At 39.3% G+C, this 16,189-nt stretch overlaps 1 protein-coding gene across 5 annotated transcripts in view; it reads right to left on the bottom strand.

Annotated features, from left to right (window-relative positions):
* The window catches only part of LOC124770046 (diphosphomevalonate decarboxylase-like), a 68,699-nt gene that overhangs the window by 4,744 nt on the left and 47,766 nt on the right, over positions 1-16,189 (bottom strand). For all 5 annotated transcript variants that reach the window (XM_047249174.1, XM_047249172.1, XM_047249176.1 and 2 more), the window contains 4 exons: positions 14,908-15,107; positions 12,285-12,407; positions 11,978-12,148; positions 11,731-11,889 (listed from right to left, as the gene is read on the bottom strand). In XM_047249174.1, the coding sequence (XP_047105130.1) occupies positions 11,731-11,889; positions 11,978-12,148; positions 12,285-12,407; positions 14,908-15,107 (653 nt within the window). The remainder of the gene's footprint in view (positions 1-11,730; positions 11,890-11,977; positions 12,149-12,284; positions 12,408-14,907; positions 15,108-16,189) is intronic.

The raw sequence follows: 16,189 nt of genomic DNA, 5'->3' as shown, positions 1-16,189 counted from the left end.
GAACAGGAGTGGGCATGATGTGATTTGAAATGAAGGGAATTAACTGTCTTCTGTTGATTCCCTATTTGCTGTATCATCACCATTACCTGCCAATTGTCTGTTCACTTGACTGTGGTAAAATTGGGCTTTCTCATGTCTAACAGAGGTCCTGTTAGCTTAATGAAAACTTACTAATTCAGAGTGACAGGGGAATGCTACAGACCAGCAGACAGACATATCTGGTATACAAATTAGATATATTCACCATGACAAAACATTTGAAATTAGAGGTAGCCTGTTACATACCATAAAAGATCGATTCCCTAATGATTAACAAAATAACCCGGCTCAGAAATTTCTTGCTATAGGTCAAGACAAATCAATAAAATATAACTGAACACAGGAATTAAAAATGAACAAAAGCTCACACAGGGCAGCACAATCAGCTTACTGTGTCCACACAGAAAAACTCACCATGTCCATTGATGGAGATTCAAATGGTACTGTGGGAGATTGGGGGTGAGGATGACCTCTGCTGGTAGATGTGAGCCATCTTATTATTTGTCAGGATGGGCTCAGCCACCGTTGGGGTCTTCCTGGGTTCTTGTTGATGGCTGGAGAGAAGGGGGTGACATTTTGGGCAGCTGTAGAGAAACAGATGGTGAACATAAACAATTCTTTATTAATTCATTCAACTTAGACAGCCATTCGGGTGTGCCCTCACCTGTGGTGCAGTTTAGTGTTGGCTCATAGTATTAAGATTGTAGCAACAGGTGTGGTAGATGCCATGTGTGGTGTACAGGCACAGCTAAGACGGCAGGGCGCTGCATTGGCACAGTAAGCACACCAAGAGTTAAGTTCGAATAGGTGGCCAAGCACTGGTTGCGGCCACGCTGCAGCATGGGGCAAGGCAGCAACATTATCTCACTTGGTGCAGGTAGCTGCATTGCCCAGAGTATAGCCCTGCACAAGAGGCTGGAGAGTACCAGTGAGTGCTGACAGACTCCAGTGGTGGTGGCTGATTCTGTCAATGTGGCACCAAAGTAACGGCAGCCAGGATCTAGGCAACCAGGCTGCAGTCATTGGTTGGGAGCCCAAGGACAGGACTGGCAGCTGGTTTATTATTATGTTGCGTCTCCAGATCTGTGTCAGTAGAATTCATGGAGATGACTGACAGACGGCATGGCCTGCCGTGCTGATCATGACCTACTCGGCTGACTCCACGGAAGAGACTGCATTTCTATGTCGCCACAGAAAAGCATGGAACAGGGTCAGTGACCAACATCTGTCCATTCTCATGCAACAGTATGTCAAACTGCAGAAGCTTCCAGTGGAGCCTGATCAATACTCCAGGTCATTGGCAAGCAGAAGCAGCAGCTTTGGCTGAGTTGCTAATTGGCAGGGGTGTCGACCAGCAGTGGTCAAGGCTCAGTTCCCGGTGTTCTGTCCAGGGCAGTGTCTATTCTGTTACAACTCCTTCCCTCAGTCCCTGAATTTAGATTAAAAAGTTTCATTAACATATGCACTGATTCAGTTTCAACTATTTACATTTGATGTCCTCTACTTCACCCACAGTGACACTTGGCCCTTTGTCCTGTTAGGAGCTATATCATTTCACATTGTGCGAGGGGAATGGGAATCAAGAAGACTTTCTAATACACTCTAGGCATTTGACACTGTCTCGAATGCCTTTTAGTGAAAAAAATATGAGCTTACCAAACATTAGACCAGATTTGCAACTGGATTCAAGACTTCCTTGCAAGTAGAACTCAAAATGTCATTCTTAATGGAACAAAATCAACAAATGTAAAGATGATATTGGGAGGGGGGGATACCCCAAGGAAGTGTGATAGGATCAATATACAATATATATAAATTATATAGTAGACAGCGCTGGAAGCTATTTAAGACTTTTTGCAGATGATGTGGTTGTCTATAAGCAAATGCCAACGCCAGAAGACAATATCAGACAATGACCTACATACAGTTGATGAATGGTGCAGGCTCTGGCGGTTGATTCTGAATGTAAATAAATGTGATATATTGTGCTTTCACAGTAAAATAAATACACTACTGTACAACTATGCTATTGATAACAAATTGCACAAATCAGTAACCATTGTAAAATGTCTTGAACTAACTATCCAGAGTAACCTTAAGTGGAATGATCACATAAAACAAATAGTAGGAATATCAGAAGCCAGACCAAGAATCATAGGAAAATTCTTCAGGTAATGTAACTCTTACACAAAAGATGTTGCTTACAAGATGTCTGAGTATTGTTCCTCAGTCTGGGACCCTTACCAGGTAGGACTTATATAAGAGACAGAGAAGATTCAACAAAGGGTGGTGCGATTTGTCACAGGATGATTTAGTTGGCACATGAGCATTACAGAGGTGCTCAACAAACTCCAGTGGCAGACACTACAAGAGAGGTGGTGTCCATCATGGAGAAGTTTGCTATTGGAACCTTGAGAGAGCATATTCTGGGAAGAGTCAAACGGAAGTACCCTCCACCATACATTTTCAGATGGCTTCCAGAGTATTGATGTAGATGTTACTATTTGTATGCTAAAATCTGCATCTATCACATTTTCATATTACTTTACATGACATACCTGCAGAACTGGAACAAAAGTCTCATATGTTATTAAGTCATGCTCTCCATTTACGCAAACAATATTATATTCTCTCTGTTAATCTACATGCATAGGCATACTATCCTGTTGTTGTTGTTGTTGTTGTGGTGGTGGTGGTGGTGGTGGTGGTGGTGGTGGTGGTCTTCAGTTCTGGGACTAGTTTGATGCAGCTCTCCATGCAACTCTGTCCTGTGCAAGCTCCTTCATCTCCCAGTACCTACTAAAACCTACATCCTTCTAAATCTGCTTAGTGTACTCATTTCTTGGTCTCCCTCTATGATTTTTACCCTCCACACTGCCCTCCAATGCTAAATTTGTGATCCCTTGATGCCTCAAAACATGTCCTACCAACCAATCCCTTCTTCTAGTCAAGTTGTGCCACAAACTTCTCCCCAATCCTATTCAATACCTCCTCATTAGTTACATGATCAACCCACCTAATCTTCAACATTCTTCTGTAGCACCACATCTCGAAAGCTTCTATTCTCTTCTTGTCCAAACTATTTATCGTCCATGTTTCACTTCCATACATGGCTACACTCCATACAAATACTTTCAGAAACGACTTCCAGACACTCAAATCTATACTCTATGTTAACAAATTTCTCTTCTTCAGAAACGCTTTCCTTGCCATTGCCAGTCTACATTTTATATCCTCTCTACTTCAACCATCATCAGTTATTTTTGCTCCCCAAATAGCAAAACTCCTTTACAACTTTAAGTGTCTCATTTCCCAATCTAACTCCCTCAGCATCACCCGACTTAATTCGACTACATTCCATTATCCTCGTTTTGCTTTTGTTGATGTTCATCTTAAATCCTCCGTTCAAGACACTGTCCATTCTGTTCAACTGCTCTTCCAAGTCCTTTGCTGTCTCTGACAGAATTACAATGTCATTGGTGAACCTCAAAGTTTTTATTTCTTCTCCCTGGCTTTTAATACCTACTCCAACTTTTTCTTTTGTTTCCTTTACTGCTTGCTCAATATACAGATTGAATAACATTGGGGAGAGGCTACAACCCTGTCTCACTCCCTTCCCAACCACTGCTTCCCTTTCATGCCCCTCGATTCTTATAACTGCCATCTGGTTTCTGTACAAATTGTAAATAGCCTTTCGCTCCCTGTATTTTACCCCTGCCACCTTTAGAATTTGAAAGATAGTATTCCAGTCAACATTGTCGAAAGCTTTCTCTAAGTCTACAAATGCTAGAAATGTAAGTTTGCCTTTCCTTAATCTTTCTTCTAAGATAAGTCGTAAGGTCAGTATTGCCTCACATGTTCCAACATTTCTACGGAATCCAAACTGATCTTCCCCAAGGTCGGGTTCTACCAGTTTTTCCTATCTTATCATTATGACCTAACAAGTGATGGAAACTATATACAAAAGGAAGGAAGTCAGTGGCAGCATTACTACTATTACATACTCTGTTATATTGACTGGGAACATAATTCATTACATACTCCTAACACATACTTCATTCTCACAACATGTCAGTAAACACATATAATACATCAGCTTCATATTCTTCACGACACTTCACAATGAACTTCAATGTTTTAATTCCCAACTACCTCTCATTCTGAGAATCTACAAGTAGGTCAATGGCCCCACTTCACTGAACTCTGCGATACCATGTACTTACTATCTGTGTCACACTCCTTTTCAGCTACTCTCCTGTATCCATGATGTACCTTTGAAAAATTTTGTACCAGTTTTCCTAGTACTTGCTATCTTCTCCCATAACAGCCAATATCTACGGACGGTGGCAAATTTACTGCTGTTATGTTCACTGTATCCCAAAAGCCCTGGAGCAATTAAACTGATGTCATCAGGGCTGATGGCTTGTGTCGCATCTGTGTGGTGTCTCAGTGTATTGCTCAGGCAGGAAATTTAATCCCATGGTGACTGTCGGACCATGCTCTACTTGGTCTGTGCTGCCTTGTTATCTGCTGTTCTCTACCTTACATCTGGGGAACTAAATCACATTCACTAACTACCAAACTATTGTGTCTCATAATACACACTTTACTTATTATTCCAGTAATCAATGTTTCCTACCAAACTAAACCCTCTAAGCCATACATTCCATATGACATATGACATATTATGACATAGTCTGATATAAAACCTCCTCCAATTTGTTATCTAAAGGTTTCTATTTACAATATTCACTCTATTTTACAAAATTCTTATACAGAAGAAAAACTTACAGTCATTTTGGCATATTTCTAAGTCCTATAAGAACCCATGGTTTCCCACATCTGAACCAAGCTCACTTCTGGAACTGGCTTGGAGTAAGAGTAATCCACTAAATTACAGGCCCATATCATTAATGTTGATATGCAGCAGGATTCTCTACCTTACATTTGGGGAACTAATTCACATTCACTAACTACCAAACTATTGTGTCTCATAAAACACGCTTTACTTATTATTCCAGTAATCAATGTTTCCTACCGAACTAAACCCTCTAAGCCATACATTCCATATGACCTATGACATATTATGACATAGCCTGATATAAAACCTCCTCCAATTTGTTATCTAAACGTTTCTATTTACAGTATTCACTCTATTTTACAAAATTCTTATACAGAAGAAAAACTTACAGTCATTTTGGCATATTTCGAAGTCCTATAAGAACCCATGGTTTCCCACATCTGAACCAAGCTCACTTCTGGAACTGGCTTGGAGTAAGAGTAATCCACTAAATTACAGGCCCATATCATTAATGTTGATATGCAGCAGGATTTTGGAGCATATATCATGTTTGAACATTATGAATTACCTAGAAGACAATGTAACTAGAAGAGAATGGTCTATTCACACACAGTCAATGCAGATTTAGAAAACATCGTTCTTGTAAAACACAACTAGCTCTTTATACACACGAAGTGTTGAGTGCTATTGACAAGGAATTCCAAATTGGTTCTGTATTTATAGATTTCCAGAAGCCTTTTGACACTGTACCACACAAGTGGCTTTTAGTGAAATTGCATGCTTATGGAATGTCATCTCAGTTATGTGACTGGTTTCGTGATTTCTTGTCAGAGAGGTCACAGTTCATAGTAACTGACAGAAAGTCACTGAGTAATACAGAAGTGATTTCTGGTATTCCCCAGGAGTGTTAGAGGGCCTCTGCTGTTCGTTATATGTATAAATGACTTAGGAGTCAATCTGAGCAGCCGTCTTAGGTTGTTTGCAGATGATTCTGTCGTTTATCGTCCAATAAAGTCGCCAGAAGATCGAAAAAAATTGCAAAACTATTTAGAAAAGGTATCTGTGTGGTGCAAAAATTGGCAATTGACCCTAAATAATGAAAAGTGTGAGGTCATCCACATGAATGCTAAAAGGAATCCGTTAATCTATGGTTACACAATAAATCAGTGAAATCTGAAGGCCGTAAATTCAACTAAGCACGTAAAAATTACATTTACAAACAAATTAAATTGAAAAGAACACGCAGAAAATGTTGTGGGGAAGGCAAACCAAAGAATGCATTTTATTGGCAGAAAACTTAGAAAAAGCGATAGATCTACTAACGAGACTGCTAGTCTGTCCTCTTTTGGAGTACTGCTGAGTGATGTGGGATCCTTACCAGATAGAACTGACAGAGTACATCAAGAAAGTTCAAAGAAGAACAGCATGCTTTGTATTATTACAAAATAGGGGAGAAAGTGTCATGGATATGATGCAGGATTTGGGATGGACACTGTTAAAACAAAGGCATTTTTCATCGCGGCGGAATCTCCTCAGGAAATTTCAATCACTAACTCTCTACTCTAAATGGAAAAATATTTCATTACCTATGTAGGGAGAAACAATCATCACAATAAAATAAGGGAAATTAGAGCTAGGATGGACGGGAACCAAATTGGGAGAAGCAAGTACATGCTGACCAATATGCCAGAGATCAATGAAAGAGGAGGATACAAGAAAAAGGATAGTGTGTGACCAGTGGAGCAGACAAGAGAAGAGGATTGCTGAATATCTTGGAAAAAGGGTGGGAGAGAAGAATGGGAAAGGATGAAGACGTCCTGGGAGGAGAAGAAAAAAAATCCATGAACAGTATATGAATTCATGGTTTTGCCATTGAGCTTGTGCTCAGTTTTATCTCAGCTTTGTTTTTCTGACAGTGCTAGTTGTACATTACAAATCATGCACCAGAGTATGGGTAGGTTTATTTACAAAGAATTGGCCAAGATACACCCTATGTATAAGTTCGCTAAAAGCAACGGAAAAGCAGCACAACAACACTACACTGAATTGTTTCTGAAACCACATTAGCACATCACAATCCTGCTGCACCTTGAGGGTTGTTATGATGATCTGTGCTTCATGGTACTTATTTTGGTGATTGACTATTACAGACTTTTTCATTGTTGTGATTACATTATACCAACAGCCACAGAAGACCACAGCTCCATTATACCGTAATACTCAGAAAATATCTACGAACAACTTCAAAAATATTGGTGGTGTCATTCAGGCTCATCCTGCTCATAGTGTGCCTGTTTTACAGTATAAATCTGGAATGTTTGGAGCAATGTCAGTCACAGTATTGATCTGATTTGCCATCTAGAACTAATTTCCCTTGTGTCAGGTACACAAAAATGAAAATGACCAATATTAGTGTCACATTCATAAATTTCAGTAGATAGGCTAATAAAGCTAAAGTTTTCAAAAATGAAATAATGGAAACTCCAGGTAGTTAAAGTTTGGTTGAGTAATGTGTCTAGAACTCTGCAGAACCTTCTGGATTTTTTTCAAGAAATGAACAGAACTTGTCAGAACAGTCTAGTAGGAATTAAATTAACAAAATTTTGTTCAGCACCCACCAAACTGTCTTTTACATGAAGTGAGATATCTAATTACTTCAGTACAGAATCTAAACTTGCCACAATATTAAAAGTGCACAAGACTGTACATAAAGAAGGTGCTTGGCAATGTCACTGAAGCAACTAACTCAAAAGGAGACCGAGGGGTTGAAACATTTTTTTACACACTAGTGGCACTCATTTTGGCGGATCTTCCTTTAAAATTTAATAAATATCTATTTTATGTGAGACTTGTGACAGTCATCAACAAGAAAGATGGACAGGCTATCAAACACTGTCAAATGTATTTCATATTGGAATGTTTTTCCTACTTTCAACTTTATGCTGTGCAACCAGTGATTCCTTCATGTGACTATTTATAGGTACTTTTTTCTTGCCCGTGGAATGGACACTACAACTACAGATTTTAACAAAGTTTAAATTAACTTAAAATCATGCTGAATTTCCAAAAGATTTTACTTTATAATTTGTATACCATGTTTATATATAGCGGTTGTATACCGGTTGATCCTTTCACTCCAGAAGCAACATGACAATCCTACAGAAAAGGACCTTATCAGGCCCAGCACTGACGATTATCTCTGTAAATATTGAAGGCCTGTCTGCATGCAAAGAACGTCTACTACAAGACCTCTGTCAGAAAGAGAAATGTGACGTCCTGTGTCTACAAGAAACTCACAGAGATAGCACACTCAAAAGACCCAAGATAAACGGCATGCGACTAGTAGCTGAAAGGCCACACCGACAGTATGGCAGCGCAGTCTTTACCAGGCCAAACATACAAATCCTTTCAAGCAGTATAAACGACATCAATGATACTGAAGTGCTAACCATTGAACTTAGTGACTGCAGTGTTACATCAGTGTACAAACCACCAACTGTGGACTTTTCCAGCTCCAATGTAAACAATTTTAATAAAGACAGAATTAATTTTGTAATCGGTGATTTCAACAGCCACAGTACGCAGTGGGGCTACCAAGAAGACGACGAGAATGGCACGGCTGTGATCTGCTGGGCCGAGCTAAACAACCTAAAACTGATACATGACAATAAACTGCCTGCTCCCTACAACAGTGGCAGATGGGGGAGAGGTTATAACCCGGACCTCATCTTCGTTAGCCATCAAGTAACGTCCCAATGCTCAAAAGGAGTTTGCTCACCAATACCAAACACCCAGCACCGTCCAATAATGTGCCAGATCACAACTGTTGTTAAAGCCCATAGCGTACCTTTTCGCCGTAGGTACAATTTTAAGAAAGCAGAATGGTCAACCTTTCAAAACCTCATGGAAGATTCTGTAAACAACCTACCACCTGAACCAAGATTCTATGACAATTTCGTGAAGGCTGTGCAGTGGTGTTCCAAGCAATCGATCCCTAGAGGATGCAGAAGCAATTATGTTGAAGGCCTTACGGCAGAATTAGAGGACCAGTTGCAGCAATACCTAACACTGTTTGACACAAACCCTCTATCCGCGGAAACTATCACTGCGGGCGAGCAGCTAACCGAGTCACTAGCTAAAACCAGGAGAGAGAAATGGCTGAGGACAATAGAAGAATTGGACATGAAAAGGAGCAGTCAGAAAGCCTGGACACTCCTTAAACGTCTCAACAATGACCCGACTTTCTCTCCAGGACATGCTCCCGTCACAGCCGACCAAATAGCCCACCAGCTTATCAAGAATGGGAAACCCGACACCAAAATCAGGAAGTCGGAGACCAAAATAGACAGGATTGAACACCAAGAAAATTCAACTTTGACCACCCCTCTCACAATGGCAGATCTGGACAAAGCCATAGCGAAATGCAAGCTAAGGAAGGCCCTGGGCCTGCACGAGATTTTTGTTGAATAGATTAAACACTTTGGTCCCAACGTTAAACAATGGCTACTGAAACTGTTTAACAATTGTATGGAAACATGTCAGATTCCCACAATCTGGAGGAAGGCTAAAGTTATTGCCATTTTAAAACCAGGCAAAAATGCTGATGACCCCAGAAATTTCCAACCCGTATCACTTCTCTGCCATATCTTTAAAATCTTTGAAAGAATACTCCAGGATCGCCTCTCCAGTGCCATAGAACCCTACCTAATCCCCCAACAAGCAGGTTTCCGCCCAGGGAAAAGCACTACATCTCAGGTAATTAACCTCACACAGCTGACTGAAGACTGCTATGAGAACCGGAAAATAACTGATGTCGCCTTTATAGACTTGGCAGCCGCATATGACACCGTCATCTTACGTCTGCTAATGAAGAAGCTGTATGCCGTTACCAGGGACTTTAAATTCACATCCACAGTTAGAAGTCTGTTAGAGAACCGTAGGTTCTCTGTGGAATTCCAAGGGATGCATAGCAGGTGGCGGGCCCAGAAAAATGGTCTCCCTCAGGGCAGCGTACTGGCACCCTTACTTTTTAACATATACACCAATGACCAACCACTGCCAGCTAGTATGGAAAACTATATCTACGCCGATGACCATGCTATGGCCGTACAGGGTGACTCCTTTGAGGATGTTGAGACAAAGCTCACGGATGCGCTAGACATGCTCTGTCAGTACTACGCCGACAATCAGCTCAAGCCGAACCCTAGCAAAACACAAGTTTGCGCCTTCCATCTCCGTAACAAGCAGGCATCCCGTAAGCTGCATGTCTTCTGGAAGGACACACTCCTCGAACACTGCGTTAACCCCAAATACCTAGGAGTAACCCTAGACAGGGCTCTGACGTATAAACAGCACTGTATTAACACCAAAGTGAAGGTGAGCGGCAGAAATAATATTCTTCGGAAAATAACGAACTCCTCCTAAGGCGCAAAGCCAGAGGTAGTGAGGACCACAGCACTAACAGTTTGCTTCCCAGCAGGCGAATATGCAAGCAGTGTCTGGTACAACTCTACTCACGCTAAACAGGTCGACATTGCTCTGAACGAGACCTGCAGGCTCGTCACTGGATGTCTGAAACCAACGCCAACAGACAAGCTCTACCATCTTGCTGGGATTGCACCTCCTGCAGTGCGAAGAGAAGCGGCAGCCTATAGTGAAAGAGCGAGGGCTGAGATGGCAGAGAGCCACCTCCTCCACAAAACTCAGCCAGCCACCAAACGCTTGAAATCTAGACGCAGTTTTCTCAGAGCAACCAAAGACTTTAGTGACCAACCTGGATCTAGGGTGGAGAGATGGAAGTGGTCGGGAGAAGGGCACTGGATGGAACCAAGGGAAGAATTGGCACCAGGTTATGATGAGGACTGGGTGGTCTGGAGATCACTAAACAGGCTATGCACCAACACTGCACGGTCAAGAGATAACCTTCTGAAGTGGGGATATTCTACTACATCTAATCTCTGCGACTGTGGAGAGGTGCAGATGACCCAGCACATGTATAACTGCCCTGAATGTCCTTCACACTGCACTTTAGAGGATCTGATGTTGGCAACCCCAAATGCTGTCGACGTAGCCCGCTTATGGGCCAAATGCCTATAACATTTTGTTTCTGTGCACACATATTTGTATATATATTTATATATATATATTTTCATATGCCTGTAATTAATTTTTTTCTGTGTGCAATTCATTCATTTTTTTTATATTCCTGTATCCATGGTGCTTCTGACATGAATAAAAAAAAATATATTAAAAACTCTAAAACACAATAGACAGATTTCATTCATTTTACTGTCTAACAGAACACAGGATAAAAAGTTGCTACGTAAACCTGGACAGTAAGCTAGTTAATAATAGAGTAAGCATAATAGCTAGTTCAGATTCACTACAAGGTATACAGTTATTGACATAGAGGTGACCAGTTGTATAGGATTTAATAGATGACATATTAAGAATGTTGTGGAAGAATTATTCATATCTAGGAGAGGAGCTTGAACACTCTCAAAGAGTTGCAACAATTTAGGTCTCCAGTTAGCCTTGGATACAATCCCAGGTTCTCACTATTGAGGTGTATAGTCCTGCATAACAGAGTCATCTGAAGAAACATCCAGAATTTTCATATTAGCATACTAAACACTGTAAGAGACAGATTCATCCAGGACATCACTGTTATTTCAGCTACACCTGTTATATTTTGTACATTCCACAGTATAGGAGGAATTACTTCAGCAGTGGAAAACTAAATGTAGTTGGGTGTAACACAACACTATTAATACTATCTGAGACATCTGCAAACCCTTCTTTTATTTGAAAGACATAACACCAACTATTAAATAATAGTTGCTACATGAAACACAACAGTACTAACATCCAAATGTATCTCCATCACAAACCTGTGGAATAGTGTCCTTGTTGATTGGAATTCCTTTAATGTAGCTGTCTTCTTCTCCAGGAAATGGAAAAATGACACTGAGTAAACCCAAAACTTTTGGGACATCATGCTCTTTCATATACAAACAAGCATTTGGACCCGCATCAAATGTGTATGCAAGCTGTGTGAAAATTCATTAATCAGGAATATTACACACATTTAAACAGAGTGTCGTGTTCTGCAGAGCAAAAATGACAATGAGTACTTACAGCATTGTGACCTTTTAATTTGTTGTAACAGTGAACAAAATTAACTATGGCATGTGAAACATCATTCATGTAAACTGCTGGTGGAAATGTGTCCAGACAAACTGCATGAAACTGATTGCTGTCTTTCATTGTTATTTCAGAAAATCTCTCAAAGTCCTTATTTAATATAGCCTGAAAAAATAATTTGGTATATTTTTTTAGGTGCTCTCTTGTTGCTAATGAAAATACCAAATTTTAATGTTCCAAATATGGTTGTAACAGCATAAACAAACTAAAAGAGTAAATATTTTGCATTACTGTATCATACCTGTTTGATATCTTGTATCCTTTGTGGGATACAGTGTGAAACACGATATTTTAGCAGTTCACTTGTTTTCACACTCTGTTCCATTCCAATCTTGCTGCTTATCTTTTTGTGTTTTTCATGTACCTGGACAGACATTTTTAGTCAGTTAAATTTCTCATCACTGAGGAATATATTTAAGGTGAATGTTTCAATTAGAAAGCATTTTGAAACCATTCTAGAACATGGATTTTGATGGCAGCAGCAGAAGTGGCTGTAAACAACCAGTCTGACAAGGAATAAAATTCTGAGACTTTTGGAAAATACAAATCATTAGTGCAGAAATTAGCTGCATTTTTTAAAAAAAAAAAAGTATTAATTTTCATAACACTGCCTTCTATGCTGGGGACAAGCACCTTTCGACAATATTTATTGTGTCATTTTATTGCCTGTTTCACAAATCGAGCCATTTGTGGTTGTGATGATATTGTGGATAACTTTGATATCTTTGTGATTCCACACAAAATATCTTGCAAATTGTATATGCTGGCAAAGATATAGATTCCATCTTCTACATTCATATAAACGCTCTGAAAATGCATGCATGGTATGACATACTTTGATTTCTTTCAGTTCCAATTGTGTATGGAGTGCAGGATGAATGATTGCTAAAATGCCTCTGTGCATGCTGAAATTGGTCTAATTTTGTCTTCTCAGTCCCTATGGGAATAATATGTATAGGGGCTGAAGATCATCTCTAGATTCTTCATTAATACTTGTTCTTGAAATTTTTTAAGTTGGCTTTCACAGGATAATTTGTGTCTGTCTTCAAGAGCCTGCAAATTCAAATTTTTATGATGCTCTCCTATGAATTAAACAAACCTACGAGCATTCATGCCATCCATAATTCATTCAGTATCCCCTATTGTCTTCTTAGAGGTGTTCAACACTATACTGTCAAGAAATAACCAAGGTATAATCAGATTGAGTAGCTGCACAAATATTATTGGCTTAAAGAATTTTTGATTGATAAAACCCAGTTCATTAGAGCAAGTGTCAAATGTTGAAAAGATATGAAAGTAACATCAATGTATCCCAAGGAAGCATAATGTGATGGCTAATGCTTTCAGTATACATGAATGGCTTATCAGGTCAGTGCCTCTCTGATTGTTCGATTATGGTATTACTGTGTGCAGACATTACTTTCACTAAATGATTGTAAGGAAATGCAGAACAACCATTTTGATGTACTGAATGACAACTCTCTTTATAGGTGGGCAAGCGCAATATGTGGCTAAAAAATAGACGCAAAAATAATAGTATCCAATTACAAGACCAGTAGCAAAATTTTGGAGTCAGTCGCATTGTTTGTATATCTATGAATAGACTGAGAGGAGTATGTGAAATCAGTAGCAGGGAAGGTAAGTGGACAACTTAGATTTGTGGGAGTATTCTTGGAAAGTGCAGTATACCCGTAAGGCACAAACATGATCTATTCTAGAATTTGGTTCTGGCATTTGAGGTCCTTATGCAGTAAGCATGACAGCAGATACCAAAATAATGCAGAGATTTGCCTAGGACCATAAGAGGTCAGTACAGCCAATGCAAAAGGCTGACAGAGATGCTCATGGAACATAAATGGAGATCTTTGGAAGAAATGTGGCATTGTTCTTGCAAAACCCTGTTGGGTAGATTTATAGAACTGTCATTTGCAGAAAACTGAACAACAGTTCTATTGTCTTCATCATATTGTGAGAGACATGAGAATATAATAGGAGAGATTAGGATGGCTACTAAGACATATGAACAGGGTCCCCCTGGCCCATCTTACATCGATGAAACAGAACAGAAAGTCACAAGTATTGGTATGAAATACCCTTCACTGTACATTATACAATGGCTTGAGGAATTACTCTTTCCATTGTTTTCAAAAATTTGTGAGAAACTGACCTGCAACAGAATACTGACTCGTTTTTCATAACATTATTCGCTAACTGCCTCTCATTTCAATTTTTGTTATGGATCCTCCACAGAGTTTGTGTGTATGATCTCTCAAATGAAGTCCTGTAAGACCTGAATAACTTTCCAAAGTTCTTTTTCATGATTAAAACTTTTTGGCCATCATGGCATCCTTCTTGCACTGATGGACTCATACTTTCATAATAGAGATCACAAGATTATGGCAAACTGCAGTCAGAAAAACCTGTTGTATATTTATAAAAAATAAATTTTAAAAAAGTAAAGCAGTCATCAATCTGAAGATTGTTTTGAACATCTCAGCACTTTACTAGGGAGGATCCTGTTGGAAGTGGTAGTATGCCCTTTCCTTCCGCTGACATTTGAACTGACTCACCCACCCAGTTAAACGGGGACCTACATTTTATCACGGATTCCAAACCACTGTGGAACTTGGCATTTCTCACATCAACAAACATTTCCATAGGTGAAGTAACTGTTAAGTGACAGATAGATGTCTTACGACTGACCACCAACCACACCCAAGACCTTTACATTTGTAGTGTGGAACTTTACCACTGAGCCACCAAGCCACACTACTTTCTCAAAGAAAATCATATTCATGTAGACTTACCACAAGCCACCAAGCCAAACTACTTTCTCAAAGAAAATCATGTTTGTGTAGACTTACCACAAGAATTAGAATTCTCATTTCTGGCCAGTGATTAGCTGGAGCTAGCTGAGTTGCCAATGAATCTGAACCATCATCTTGGTCTCCTTTGTTCCACTGCACGAAACCTCCCAGCACACTGCGGCAGGCACTACCTGAGCCTTGACGTGCTATGGCTGATATGTCACCATCAATCTCATAAATTCTGGATAATGCATACACTGAAAAACAGCACTCGTATAAAATTCTGACCTCTCATGTAAAAATCTCAAATACCATATTCTTAATAAAAAAAAATATGGTACAAAATCAAATATTGAAATATTCAGCCATTTCCCTCTACTAAATAGCTAAAATATTTCTGAACAACTAACTACTTATCTGACAGCTTCCTCTGTTTTTTGTATTTTTCCTCATTTGGAATACTACAAACAAACGAGATTGTATGTAAGTTTTGAATAGGTTAAGTGTTATTTCATCCAGTGATTGAGATATTTGTTACCAATGGCAGCATGTACACTCAACAAAAAGTAACTGTGTCAACAGAAACTACAACAATGAAGAGGTTAACACAGTTCTAATGAAATTGAAAAATGAGGGCTGAAAAGAATATTACTTTGTTGGTGCTGTGAGCAAAGCTGTTGGAAACACAGCATTAAGTTAAGTGTACAAATTCCATATTTCACAGCAATGCCAATTTAGGTCTTCCATCTCCATATGACAGACTGCCTAAAAATATGTAAGGTTAACAACACAACACAGATATGATCACAGCACCACCTTAAGCTTTCATTCTGGATCATCCAGACAGTTTGTTTTTTCCTTTTAAATATTTGGGCTGTATTTTCAATGTCAATTGTGTTCAGCTAAAAGAATCTTATTTAAAAGTCTTTAGCAACCCCCTGAAAATAGTCACCACCAAAGAATTTCAGCTGTCTCTTGGAACAAATAATTACTAGCTTTATTTCATCCTTTAAGCAGAAATAATTTCACTACTGGCACACAAATTTCACATAAAAGCAAAAATACTCTCACAGCATATTTGTAAATGAGTGAAATTTACTGTCAACAATGTATTTGCAGTTTGAGAGTAATGCAGAATCATAGATCATTACTATAAGGAAAAATGTTTTGCACTTCCCTCTAGTGAATCTAACTTTGGCACAGGCAGGAGTGAAATACTCAGTTATAATACTCTTTATTAATTTGCCCAAAAATAAAATGTCTGACAAACAGCAAAAGTGTTGTAAAGCGCAAATTAAAGTCATTTTTCATTGAAAGTTTCTACAACATGGAGGAATTT

This window comes from Schistocerca piceifrons, unplaced genomic scaffold (genome assembly GCF_021461385.2).
Source record: "Schistocerca piceifrons isolate TAMUIC-IGC-003096 unplaced genomic scaffold, iqSchPice1.1 HiC_scaffold_730, whole genome shotgun sequence".
Classification (NCBI taxonomy): domain Eukaryota; kingdom Metazoa; phylum Arthropoda; class Insecta; order Orthoptera; family Acrididae; genus Schistocerca; species Schistocerca piceifrons.
This window is presented reverse-complemented; position numbering and strand designations above follow the sequence as displayed.